Genomic DNA, 12178 nt, shown 5'->3' with positions numbered 1-12178 from the left:
GTAGGTAGTCTTTATGATGAACAGTTCTCACTAACAGCAAATTATAAACTGCTAGCAGCAACTTTGTTCCAGAAGAATCAGACATGAGAAAAGCCCTTCCTCTCCCCTCTGGATGCCTATGGTCCAACAGGGGAGAAAAGACACCTCTGCAACTAACTGACAAAAGCACAGCAGAAGTGCTTCTTGAGACCAGGGAGGGCGCCTTCCCTATGAGGGGGCTCTAGTAAGCCTCCCGGAGCCCTGATGTGGAGTGTAACAGGGGTCCGTCCACGAGGGATGGGCTAGGGGAACAGCCTGGGCAAAGGCAGGAGTAGAGCCATGGGAGGGAGGTCCCAGGACGCTTTGCACCTAGTGCTCAAAGGGCTCCAGGAGAGCCCCAAATGTACCCATAGAAAAGTTGAGGGAAAAGGTGTGAAGACGATGGGGTGCTGAAAGAGCCCCCATCTCTTTCTGTCAGGGGATCCTCTGAGCCCCATGGGAACAAGCATGGTGGTGGGAAGTGTCTTCTTGCCTCTTGGGTTTGCACCTCTATTTGCCATTTACTCAAGGAACATCTACCTCAGGGCTCTCCTGTGCCAGATCCACAAGGATGAGGCAGACCGTCCCTGCCCGAGGGAGTTTGTCATCAGGCAGGGAAGGTGGAAAGCAGCAGTCCAGCACATATGGAGCCTGGAACCTCATGGAACATGCCCGAGGTCCACCCAGACTCAGAGTGAAAAGGAGGAAAGGGCAGACAGGCCACGAGGGCGAGAGATGTGGAAAAAGTCCAAGAAAAGTCTGCAGCAGTCTTCAGGGCCCTCGGACCCCAGCCCAGCCCACACTAACACCCCCAGACCCAGTAAATCTTCACCAAGCTCCATCTCCTTGACTAGGGCAGCCCCAAGAGTAAGCACATTTTTGAAAATCTGAATAAAATACTATTGATTCTTCTTTTTCCTCAGATCCTAGTACGGCTCAGCATGACATTATTATTTGATTTTGTCTTTAAAATTGTCATATTTTGTTTATTGTAAAATTCTGCATTGATTGTGATTTTTTTAAAGATGCAGTATTATGACACCATTTGTTTCTGAACTTTTTGGTATCTCTTTAAATTGTATGCTGAGGCCTTAAGTACCTTGCTCGCCTTATTCAATCCCATCCCTGCTCTTCTTGTTTTCCTGCCTCCTCTGGTCTGTGCTTCCTTTTACTCCACCTCCACCTGCCACATCCTCACCCCTCTCCCCAGCCTACCCAGGTTCTCAGACAGTCCCTCTAGTAGGGGTCCCCTTTCCTATGGCACCGGGATGGTCGCTTCTTCCTGGCACAACTTGAATGTTGCCTCAGACGCCTGACTGAACTCCCCCACTGGACACCCTGAAGGAGAAGGATTCTAACTTACTGATCTCTGTGTCTTAGCTGGCACTTGCCTCACTGTACAAACACAGCAAAAACCTAGCCACTGTTTGGTGAACAATTGAATGAATAAGACCAAAGAGGAAAGCTAATCTCTGCTAGAAACAAGCACGAGTGGTCTTTCCCAGACCTGGACTCACCAAGCATCCCAGAGGATGGGGGGTTGGGCTGGATGGCCTCTGGGGAGATTTCTTGAATGATGTCCCACAGCTCCCAAGGCATCTGGGGCTTCAGGATGTAAAAGGGCTGATCAGGATGCAGCTTACGATAGCTCTTGAAGTTATCGAAGAAACGGTAGTCGGGATTCTTGTACCACTGAAAAAGAAAGAAGAGGTCTTCTCAAGGAGAGCAGCGTGCCAGTGCCTGCTGCCCCTGGGCAGGCATCCTCCTATGAGGACTTGAGGGGAGGTGGGGAAGGACCAAGGCTGAATCCTGAGAACAGCCCCTTCATCAAAGCAAATTCCAGACTTCTCCTCCAGGTCACGGCTCTCGCTGCATAGCACAGGGGACCCAGCACACAGCCTGTGCTCACAGGGAATTTTGAGCATGGGGACCCTGGAACAGCTTCAGACTTAAGATCATAGAATCTAGGAATGATATCAGAGCTGAGAGGGGCCCTTGGCCCCATCTGACCCCACATCTCAACTTTGAAAGAGGAGAAAACCTGGGCACAGCTTGTCACAACTGTGGATTCACAGTCCTTGCGCTGACCCAGGCAAATTTCAGTTCAAAGTGAGATCAGTGAGAAGAGGGTGCCAGAGACCACCAGAGCCCATCAGCCACTGGTGTGGCTGGCTTAAGAATCACGTGTCCCAGAGTTCCTGATGTGGCTCAGCGGTAATGAACCTGATGAGGATCCATGAGGACACAGGTTCGACCCCTGGCCTCGTTCAGTGGGTTAAGGATTGGGTGTTGCTGTGAGCTGTGGCATAGGTCACAGATGCGGCTCAGTTCCCATGTCACTGTGGCGTAGGCTACCAGCTGCAGCTCCTATTTGACCCCTAGCCTGGGAACTTATATATACCACAGTGGTGGCCCTAAAAAGAAAAAGAAAAAAAAATCGCATGTCCCTAGAACAGTGCTTTCCACCCTTCCTCCCCTCAGCCATTCTCCTGCAGCACCTGCAGCCTGTATCAGAGAGAAATCAGTTGATATGCATAAGAAGCAGTAAGAGGGCCATTGTAGAGGAGCTGGAATCCAGCAGGCCTGAGGCTGTCTCCTTCTCTGGAAAAGCTGAGGTTGCAAATCTGGGCCCTCTGCTAAGTAAATCAAGTTCCTGGGCAGGTGGCCCCTCTCCACCTTCCAGTTTCCTCACCTGTAAAGTGGGAACAACCATGCTTCTGTCTGCTTTCTGTGTGATTATGAGAGTGAGTGAGATGTGTCTGGAAATTGGAAATGGGACGAGTGTGGTATTTACATATGGGAGTAATAGTAACCACAGTCTATTCCTGCTGATGCCCATCAGGAATAATTGTATCACATGAACACAATCCACCCCGCATGGTGGCAAGTGCAGCCACTGTTACTCCTGATACAGGCTGTGATTGGGAGACAAATTCCTGGCTGTGTAGGACAGGAATCCTTCTGAACGGCTAGTCCAGATGAAGTGGCAGGCCCCAAAATGGAAATGGCCAGTCCTCGGGCATGGCCCAGGTCAACCAAAACTAAAAACTCAGGATGTTGGGGAAATCTGTAGACAAATAGGTGACCCAATCCCAATTTCACATGGACACCCACTTACCTTTGGGATGTCTGAATGGTAAATAGACGGGTCCCACACAATTAGGATTCCTTCACCGTACAGACTGTCTTTGAGGAAGCGCTGTTCTGTGGTGACCAACTGCAGGAAGAAATAGATAAGTTGTCACCCAGACATTCACATGTGAACACTGGCTTTTAGTAACACCCGACCCATTGTAAGTACCATCTGAAGCCCCGTAAAGTGTGTAAGTTTTGATTGTAGCACTTAACTTCAGTGAGAAGGCGGCAAGGATGCCAGCCAGAACTGTGTGGACCTGAAAGGACATTTCGTCATAATCCATCAGCTATAGAGCAGAAAGGGTTCCACTCAGACTTTGAGATTACTGGGGGGAGGGTACAGTGAAAGTGACCTGGCGTATTGTCCCCTGGAGTCACACCCTGTGTGGGGATCAGGGGTGTGAGGTTTAAAGTCAGAATTTCGAAGTTCCCACTGTGGCTCAGTGATGACCCAACTAGTATCCATGAGGATGCGGGTTTGATTCCTGGCCTTGCTCAGTGGGTTAGGATCCTGCATTGCTGTGGCTGTGGTGTAGGCCAGCAGCTGCAGCTCTGATTTGACCCCTAGCCTGGAAACTTCCATATGGCGCATGTGAGGCCCTAAAGAGCAAAAAAATAGAGTCTCACATAACAAAAGCGATCTCTGGGAAGCCTTTCCATCATTGATAAAGTCCAATATGTGGTTATTACAGAGGATGATGGAAATGGACCTGGAACTCCAGTATGGGCAGTGGTTTCTGTAGCACTGGCACGGATCACACAAAATGAAGCAGCTGGCTCATGTGGAGGGGCCATGGCATATGAAAAAACATGCATCCTCAAATACAACAACCTCACCAGGAGGAGCTATGCTCATGTCCCCCCTGCTGGGATCCAACTACAGTCCCCTTCCTCCCCACACTCCCAGCTCCCTGCCTTTTGGGCTGGCCTGGGCAAAATGTGACTGTGATAAAGACTCAATGGACAACCCTGCTGGATCAATCTTGCAAAGTGCATTATTAACAACCTTAAAAAAGCAATTATACCCTTGACTCAGTAATTTCACATTTTGGCATTTATCTAAGAAAATCTATATTTGGGGGGAAATTATGCACAGAAATGTTCATTATATTACTATCAAAATTAAGAAAAGTGTGGGAGCAGAAGGTGAAAACTACTAGACTTGGCTATCTGAAATAATTTCCCAGCCTCTCTCACCGCTAAGTATGGCTAAATGACAAAATGCTGGCCAATGATGTATAAGCAAGTGTGACTTTCAGAAACGGTTATTAGAGGCAGGGTCATGCCTTTCCTTGTTCCTTCCTCCTTCCTGCTGGTGAAAAGCAGATGTAATGAATGGAGCTTGAGCAGCCATCTTGGACCATGAAGTGGAAGTCACATGATAGAAAGGCAGATGCATGAGACACTAGAAGCCTGAGTTCCTGCCCATACCAGCTTTGGACATTTTTACATGAGAAAAACATTTTTATCTTATTAAGCTAGCTTTGCGATATAGAGGGTTCTGTCACTTGCAGCCAAACCTATTTGAAAAAAGTGAATAGCTTTTTTGGGACTTGCACATTGTCTAGTGTGGCTCAGATACAAAGGGAAAATGAAAGGGGTAGGGGATGGGTAAGCAGAAGCCACACCAGGGAGCTCAGAGTTTCCTCAGTAGATTACAGGGACAGCGAAAGCTTGTAAGTGAGAAGGACCTAAATAGACCACAGTTCTGGACTGGAATTTTTGGAGAGAAGGAGATCATATAGAGAAGCTTCTAGGTGTTGAAAGTGAAGGAAGGGGGACATAATTCATACAAATGTTTTCTTAGGTCAGTCTCCCAAGGCAATAGAAATAAAAACAATAACAAACAAATAGGACTTAATCAAACTTAGAAGATTTTGCACAGCAAAGGAAACAAAACAAAAAGACAACCTACAGAATGGGAGAAAACAGTTGTAAACAACGCAACCGACAAGGGCTTAATCTCCAAAATATGCAAACAACTCATACAACCCAACAACAAAATAACCCAATTGATAAATGGGCAGAAGACCTAAATAGACATTTCTCCAAAGAAGACATAGGGGTGGCCACTAGGTACATGAAAGGATGCTCAACATTACTATTAGAGAAATGCAAATCAAAACTACAATGAAGTACCACCTCACGCCAATCAGAATGGCCATAATAAGTCAACAAATAACAAATGCAGGAGAGGGTGTGGAGAAAAGGGAACCCTCCTGCGCTATTGGTGGGAGTGTAAATTGTTGCAACCACCGTGGAAAACAGTATGGAGGTTCCTCAGAAAACTAAATATAAATCTAATACATGATGCAGCAGTCCTACTCCTAGGCATATATCTGGACAAAACTATAATTCAGAAAGACACATGCACCCCTATGTTCATAGGAGCATTATTCACAATAGCCAAGACATGGAAACAACCTAGCTGTCCATCAACAGATGAATGGATTAAGATGTGGTACAATACACATATACAATGGAATACTACTCAGCCATAAAAAAGAACAAAATAATGCCATTTGCAGCAACATGGATGCAACTAGACATTTTCATAGTAAGCAAAGTTAAAGAAAGACAAATACCATATGATATCTCTTATATGTAGAATCTAAAATATGGGGGAGTTCCTGTCATGACTCATCTGGTTACGAATCTGACTAGCTTCCATGAGGATGCAGGTTCAATCCCTGGCTTTGCTTAGTGGGTTAAGGATCCAGCCTTGCCATGAGCTGTGGTGTAGGTTGCAGACACACCTTGGATCTGGTGTTGCTGTGGCTGTGGTATAGGCCAGCAGCTGTAGCTTCGATTCAACCCCTAGCCTGGGACCATCCATATGCCACAGGTGCAGCCCTAATAAGCAAAAAAAAAAAAAAAAAAAAAAAAAAAAAAAAAAAAAAGTACAAATAAACCTACCTACAAAACAGAAACAGACTTATAGAGAACAGACTTGTGTTTGCCAAGAGAGGGAGTGGGATGGACAGGGAGTTTAGGGTTAGTAGTTGCAAACTATTATATTTAGAATGGATATGCAAGGTCCTACTGTATAGCACAGAGAACTATATCCAATCTCCTGGAATAGACCATGATGGAAAGTAATATAAAAAAAGGATATATATATATATTATATAAATATATGCACACATATATATCTGAATCACTTTGCTGTATAGCAGAAATTGGCACAATGTAAATCAACTATAATTTTAAAAAGTTTTTAAAATAATAAAATTTAAGAAAAAAAGAAAGTGAAGGAAAAGGGGATGGAGGTGACTCCTGGACCTCAGGCCATATCCTAAATAAAAACATGGAAGAAGCAGCTAGTATGTGCTGGGGGCGGGGGGAGGGGGGGATTTGAAGTTCAAGGATGAGGCAGCTGGCCTACAGCCCCCACGTGACAGGTCTTAGAAATTATAAGTGGACCCCACATCTTCCAACGCTAAGTGTGTCCTCTTTCCATGGGGAACACTGTAACTCCCAGCACAGGTATCCAGTGCTATAATCCAAAGGCAGAGTGGGCATCCTGGAAGACAGGGTTTTGCAAGATAGACACAATTGAGTGGGTGAGAAGGAGCCTCCTGGGCAGATATTTGATATTTTATACATGTCTTCAAGACAGAAGTCTACAATTTCACTCCCTATCCCCATCCTACTCCACCCTGGCAAAAACTGCTGGTATACTGAAAGTGTTAGTTCTTTTCTTAAGCTGTGCTTCTTTCTGTGCAGAGGAGTGACAGCAGGAGATTTATCCCTACTCATGAGGGTTAGAGATGACTGGGATTCTTAAAAAATGTCTCCTGTCCCAGGCCCTCTCAAGCAGTTTTCTTAGTATGCAAAGCAGGAGGCCAGGGGCTGCACTTACTGCACCCCGGAACCCTCCCAGGAGCTGTGGTTTTACCGTCCTCTGAAATCCCAAGAGAGATGCACAAAATTTTCCCCTATACAATAAAGGAGAACAACAATGATAACAGATGCTACTTAATAACGTTTATCCCAAGTCAGGTACTTTCATATATTATTTTAGTTCTTCTTTACAATAGCCTTGAGTGGAAAAATGTCAAAACAGCAATTCTTAACAGTGAAAACAAGACTATCACAGAAGTCCATTTTGAAAATTGATTAGTTTCCTTTCATTGGAGTGAAGAAAGCGAAATTATAACGAATTCTGCTTTGGGTATAAAGAAAACATTTCTATTTGAAATAGTATTATGGGAGTTCCCATTGTGGTGCAACAGAAAGAAGAACCCAGCTAGGATCATGAGGATGTGGGTCTGATCCATGGCCTCACTCCATGGGTCAAGGATCCCTCATTTTAGTTAGCTGTGGTGTAGCTCACAGACGCAGCTGGGATCCTGTGTGGCTGTGGCTGTGGCGAAGGCCTGCAGCTGTAGCTCCGATTTGACCCCTAGCCTCAGAATTTCCATATGCTGTGGGTGTGACCCTCAATAAAATAAAATAAAAATAGTGTCGTGAATTTAAAAAAAAATAGCTTTGGGTAGTAATTATTAATATACGCACTTTATAGGTAAGGAAATAGACTCCAGGAGGCTACGCAGCTTGCCCAAAACATAGAGTCAGTAAGTAATGGAGTCTGACCTGGAGCCCTTTTGTCTGGTTCCCAAGTCTAACTTCTAATCTGCACACTTTTACTGCCTCACACAGAGAGGGTCAAATGGGACACCCATGGCAGAAGGTGTCAAAGAGAGCATTTGACGAGAGGTATGGAAGTGTCATGAGGATTTTGCTTCCTGTCTGAGCTGTCATGTGTCACATTTGGAAATCCTCAAGGGACGGGATCCAAACCCATGATTTTCAGATGGGTGAACTGAGATCCAGAGAGAAGTGAGATTTGTCTGAGGCAGAGCCAGGCCCAGATTACAGAGGCGGGCGCTGAAGAGCATTGTCTCTGCTCCCTCAGGGCTGCATTCATAAAGCACGAGACATCTCAATCAGCCAGCACACTCTCAGGATAGAGGCCATCCTCAGTTCTCTCCATACACAACGGGGAAATGGGCATTCACTTGAGCTACTTGAGGCAAGTGAAAAAGTAACCCATGAGACTGAGAAATGGAGACAATAAATGCTACTTTTGTCCAGAGAGAAGGAAAAGAAAGCAGCCAGGACTGGGGCTTGATAGAGGGAAAGGGGGAAAATGAGCAAGCAGCCCTCGGCCTTAGGTGGATATGGCTCTGAGCTTGCTCTTCAATTCTGGCAGCCCTTCATGTGTGATTCAAAGGTTTCCTGAAGGAAGGAAGGAAAAAGGAAAGAAGGGCAGAGAAGAGAAAAGAAAGGAGAAGAGAAGGAAGAGAAGAGAGGCAAGAATGCCTCAGAATGCTTGGGGAATTGGGAAACTGCTTTGTGTCTAATTCGCTCTGGGTCACTGGCCCTCTCCAGACCCCAGGTTGCTTATTTCTAGGGCATCGCCATCCTGTAAGGCCCTGTCAGTCATTCATTTGCCCAACTGCAGCAGAGGGGACTCAGGAGAGGAGAAAGTGCTTCTCCAATGCTCCTGTATTTAGCCATATGCGGAGACTGACCTGAGTTCAGGGATCCCGGGGGAGCCTCATGATGAGGAAAGTAAGTCATTGCCAGAGCAACAGAGCCCCAAGGAGCACCTGCCAGGAAAAGACTACACCAGGGAGATGGATTGTTGCTGTTTAAAGTAACCTTTCCAGTCATAAAGTAAGAAAGTAACCGCTACAGAAAGTTAGAAAATACAAGAATGTGTGTGTGCACACATATCTGTCTACAAACATAAAGAAGAAAATAATAACCATGCATAAGCGTATTACTCAGATACTCCTAGCTGTGAATATGTTAGTCTTTTTTCTCCAAATCTTTCTTCCTCCCTGTTATGGACTGAGTTATGTCTCCCCCAGAATTCATACGCTGAAGCACTAACCCCTGATGTAACTATAGTGGAACAGGGCCTTTGGGAGATAATTAAGGATACATGAGGTCATGTGGATGGAGCCCTAATCTAATAAAACTGATGTCCTTATAAGAAAAGGAAGAGGAGTTCCTGTCATGGCTCAAGGGTTAATGAACCTGACTAGTATCCATGAGGATGAAGGTTCGAACCCTGGCCTTGCTCAGTGGGTTAAGGATCCAGTGTTGCTGTGAGCTATGGTGTAGGTTGCAGACACGGCTTGGATCCTGCGTTGCTGTGGCCGTGGTGTAGGCTGGCAGCTGTAATTCCAGTTTGACCCCTAGCCTGGGAACCTCCATATGTCTCCGGTGCTGCCCTAAAAAAGAAAGAAAGAAAGAAAGAAAAGTCAGAGACAGCAGAGATTGAACTTTCCCTCCCCCTTCTTCCCCCACAGGCACACAGAGGAAAGGCCACATGAAGGCATAGAGAGAATGTGCATCCACAAGCCAGGAAAAGAGCCCTTATCAGAAACCAACCCTGATGGCACCTTGATCTAGTACTTCTGGCCTCCAGAACTATGAGAAAATAAATCTGGGCAGCTTCAGCCACTCTTTGTGGTGTTTTGTTAAGGCAGGCCTAGGTAACTAATACACCATTGTGTGTGTGTGTGTGTGTGTGTGTGTGTGTGTGTGTGTGTGTGTGTGTGTTTGTGTGTGTGTGTGTGTGTGTGTGTGTAGATACTGATATCTCTTAACTCTAGAGTGTATAGACTTGGTGGTTTTGTTAAACTCACACAGTCCAGTTGGATGTCTTCTCATTTACTCCTTACAATATTTCCAAGCCCCAAACAGGGCTTGAAAAGGATGCTCTAACAGGTTTTGGAACTGGCCCAATATCACACAGCTCAGAAGGGATGGAGCTGGGATGCAAATCAGTGCCAGTCTGACCTTTTCCCAATGTACCAGCAACCTCCATTCAGACATGTTAAGTGATGACAAATACGGTGTGTGTGCCAGCTGTCATATTTGCAAATTTGCCGTAGTTGCAAAGCCAGCTAGTACTATAGGAAGACAAAGAGGTGTTAGAGTCTTGAGTAGATCTGAAAAATAACATGGAGTCTCTGTGTCTTAAAGAAAAGCCTGACCATTGTAAACTGGTGTGAGATGCACACTGCAACAGAGAGCAAGGCACCGCAAATTGAAGCCCACCTGTAATTTTACCTAGCATCACAGTAAAAGTCATCAAAAAACTGTCGCGTCTTAGAGGAAGTAAATGTTGGGAAGTACTTAAATCTTAAATGTTCAAGCAGAAGCAATTGATAGAAGAAGCTATGGAACGAACCCCCAAAGGAGTGCTATGCAGCTGCAACAAAGAATGAGGAAGATCTTATGAACTGATATGGAGTGACTTTCAGAAGGCATTGGGGAAAAGCAGTGTGTAAAAAAGCATATATAGTCCACAACGCTTTTGTGAGGAATAAGGGGAATTAAGAAAACATATACATTTATATGTCTTTACACATAGAAACACAGAAGGATAAATTACAGAACCATAAAGTCATTTGTGGTGGTGAAACAGGGTGGGAGAAATGGGGGGTGGGTGAGTAACCCTTCTCTGAGTATACCTTTTTGGATAGTTTTGAATTTTGGAGGCATGTTAATTTTATTTTTAAAGGAAAGAAAAGAGAAACCTGAAATAAACAAAATGGATACATGTAGAAGGACTAATTGAGGTCACCTAGGTACACATCATTTGGTCAAATAACCTCCGTCTTGGTTGGGGTGCAGAGGAGAATTGCAAATAAATCCTGAACTCTCTTTAATAGATTTGTTTTATGTAGAGATATGTAAAGCAGTTTTCAAATTATTTTAGATGCATTATAGATATGAGCAAATAAATCCATGTACTAATATTAGAAGCAGGATTCTCACTGTGAAACAAGCGGAGATACACATGCAGAATGGGGAAGGCAAAGAGTACCTTTATAAGGATTGAGTCTATCATTTCTAACATAGGCATTTTTGCATGTATATTCATATGTCCATGTAGATGTGTACATATAAACACAGGTATGTAAATGAATGAATACATGTATATATGCATCGTGTGTGTACATGCATATATTTCCTAGCCCTGCCTGCTGAAAGGGCCAAGAAACAAAAAACAGGTGTGTTAGGCATAAACATACCTAGTGCCCAGATCTTGATTTCTAATACTGTTTTTTACTTAAAGGAACCAGGCTCTTTGGGGAAAAAAAAAATGGCATATCTCAGAACTCAGGGGTAGGATAGTATAGGGAAATAAAACTTCCCTGGATCTCTCAGTGCTCCGGCAAAAGGCCCTAAACTCCTGAGACTCTTTATAAACCACAAGAATAAAATCTGCACCTGCTTGTCTAGTTAATTACTCTGCTCTGATTCAAAATAAAACTCTGCTTATCTCCCCAAGAAGCTAAATGGTTATAGCTAGGTTAATACAAAGATATTCTAAGAGATCAGGAGGACTGGCGATGAAGCAGAGACCCCAGAATGTAAAGACATCTCTAGGTAAGTTTATTTACATTCCAAAGGGTATGAGTAATAAGGGGACTCTTTCAGGAGGAGAAGAGGACAGCTACTTCCTGCCTTTCATAAGCAGGGAGGGAAACCACTTATTTTTTGCCCCTTGCATATGGGTTCTCTGGCTACTCATGTAGGATAATTGGCCCTGGCTCTTATTGCATTGCCCTAGGTGTAGGAACTTGGGGAGAGAGAGAATAATGTATTTATTTTGTATGGTAAGGTAAGGAGTATCTGATCCAGAACACCTTGTGTGTATATTCAGGATAAAATTAATATAGGTGAACCATTAAAAACCCAACAGATAGGTATCAAATGAACTGGAGCATCTTATTATGCCAGAACATATAGAAGTAATTTTTTAAACGATGAGGGCATGCATATCACAGGGCAACAAGAGCCCGCCTGAAGGCACTCCCACTAGCCAAGTCTGGGGCAAATTGAACATGAAAATAATTCAGAACAGTCATGAATTATAAACCAGTAAAAAATAGAAATCTATGAGTTCTTACCAATAACAAGTACAGAAAGAAAGGAAGGGAGGGAGGGAGGAAGGAAATAAATGAGAAGGGAGACTTCTTGCTTATAATTGAATTCT

At 44.4% G+C, this 12178-nt stretch overlaps 1 protein-coding gene across 50 annotated transcripts in view; it reads right to left on the bottom strand.

The window, feature by feature from the left end:
* The window catches only part of ST6GAL1 (ST6 beta-galactoside alpha-2,6-sialyltransferase 1), a 164760-nt gene that overhangs the window by 3520 nt on the left and 149062 nt on the right, over positions 1–12178 (bottom strand). For all 50 annotated transcript variants that reach the window (XM_084990674.1, XM_084990673.1, XM_084990669.1 and 47 more), the window contains 2 exons: positions 3137–3235; positions 1536–1710 (listed from right to left, as the gene is read on the bottom strand). In XM_084990674.1, the coding sequence (XP_084846800.1) occupies positions 1536–1710; positions 3137–3235 (274 nt within the window). The remainder of the gene's footprint in view (positions 1–1535; positions 1711–3136; positions 3236–12178) is intronic.

This window comes from Sus scrofa, chromosome 13, assembly GCF_054392235.1.
Source record: "Sus scrofa isolate SSC_HxYL_T2T_F1_AM1 chromosome 13, Sscrofa_HxYL_maternal_Yorkshire_Landrace_v2.0, whole genome shotgun sequence".
Lineage (NCBI taxonomy): Eukaryota > Metazoa > Chordata > Mammalia > Artiodactyla > Suidae > Sus > Sus scrofa.
The sequence above is the reverse complement of the archived record's forward strand: the minus strand, read 5'-3'. Positions and strand labels throughout refer to the sequence as shown.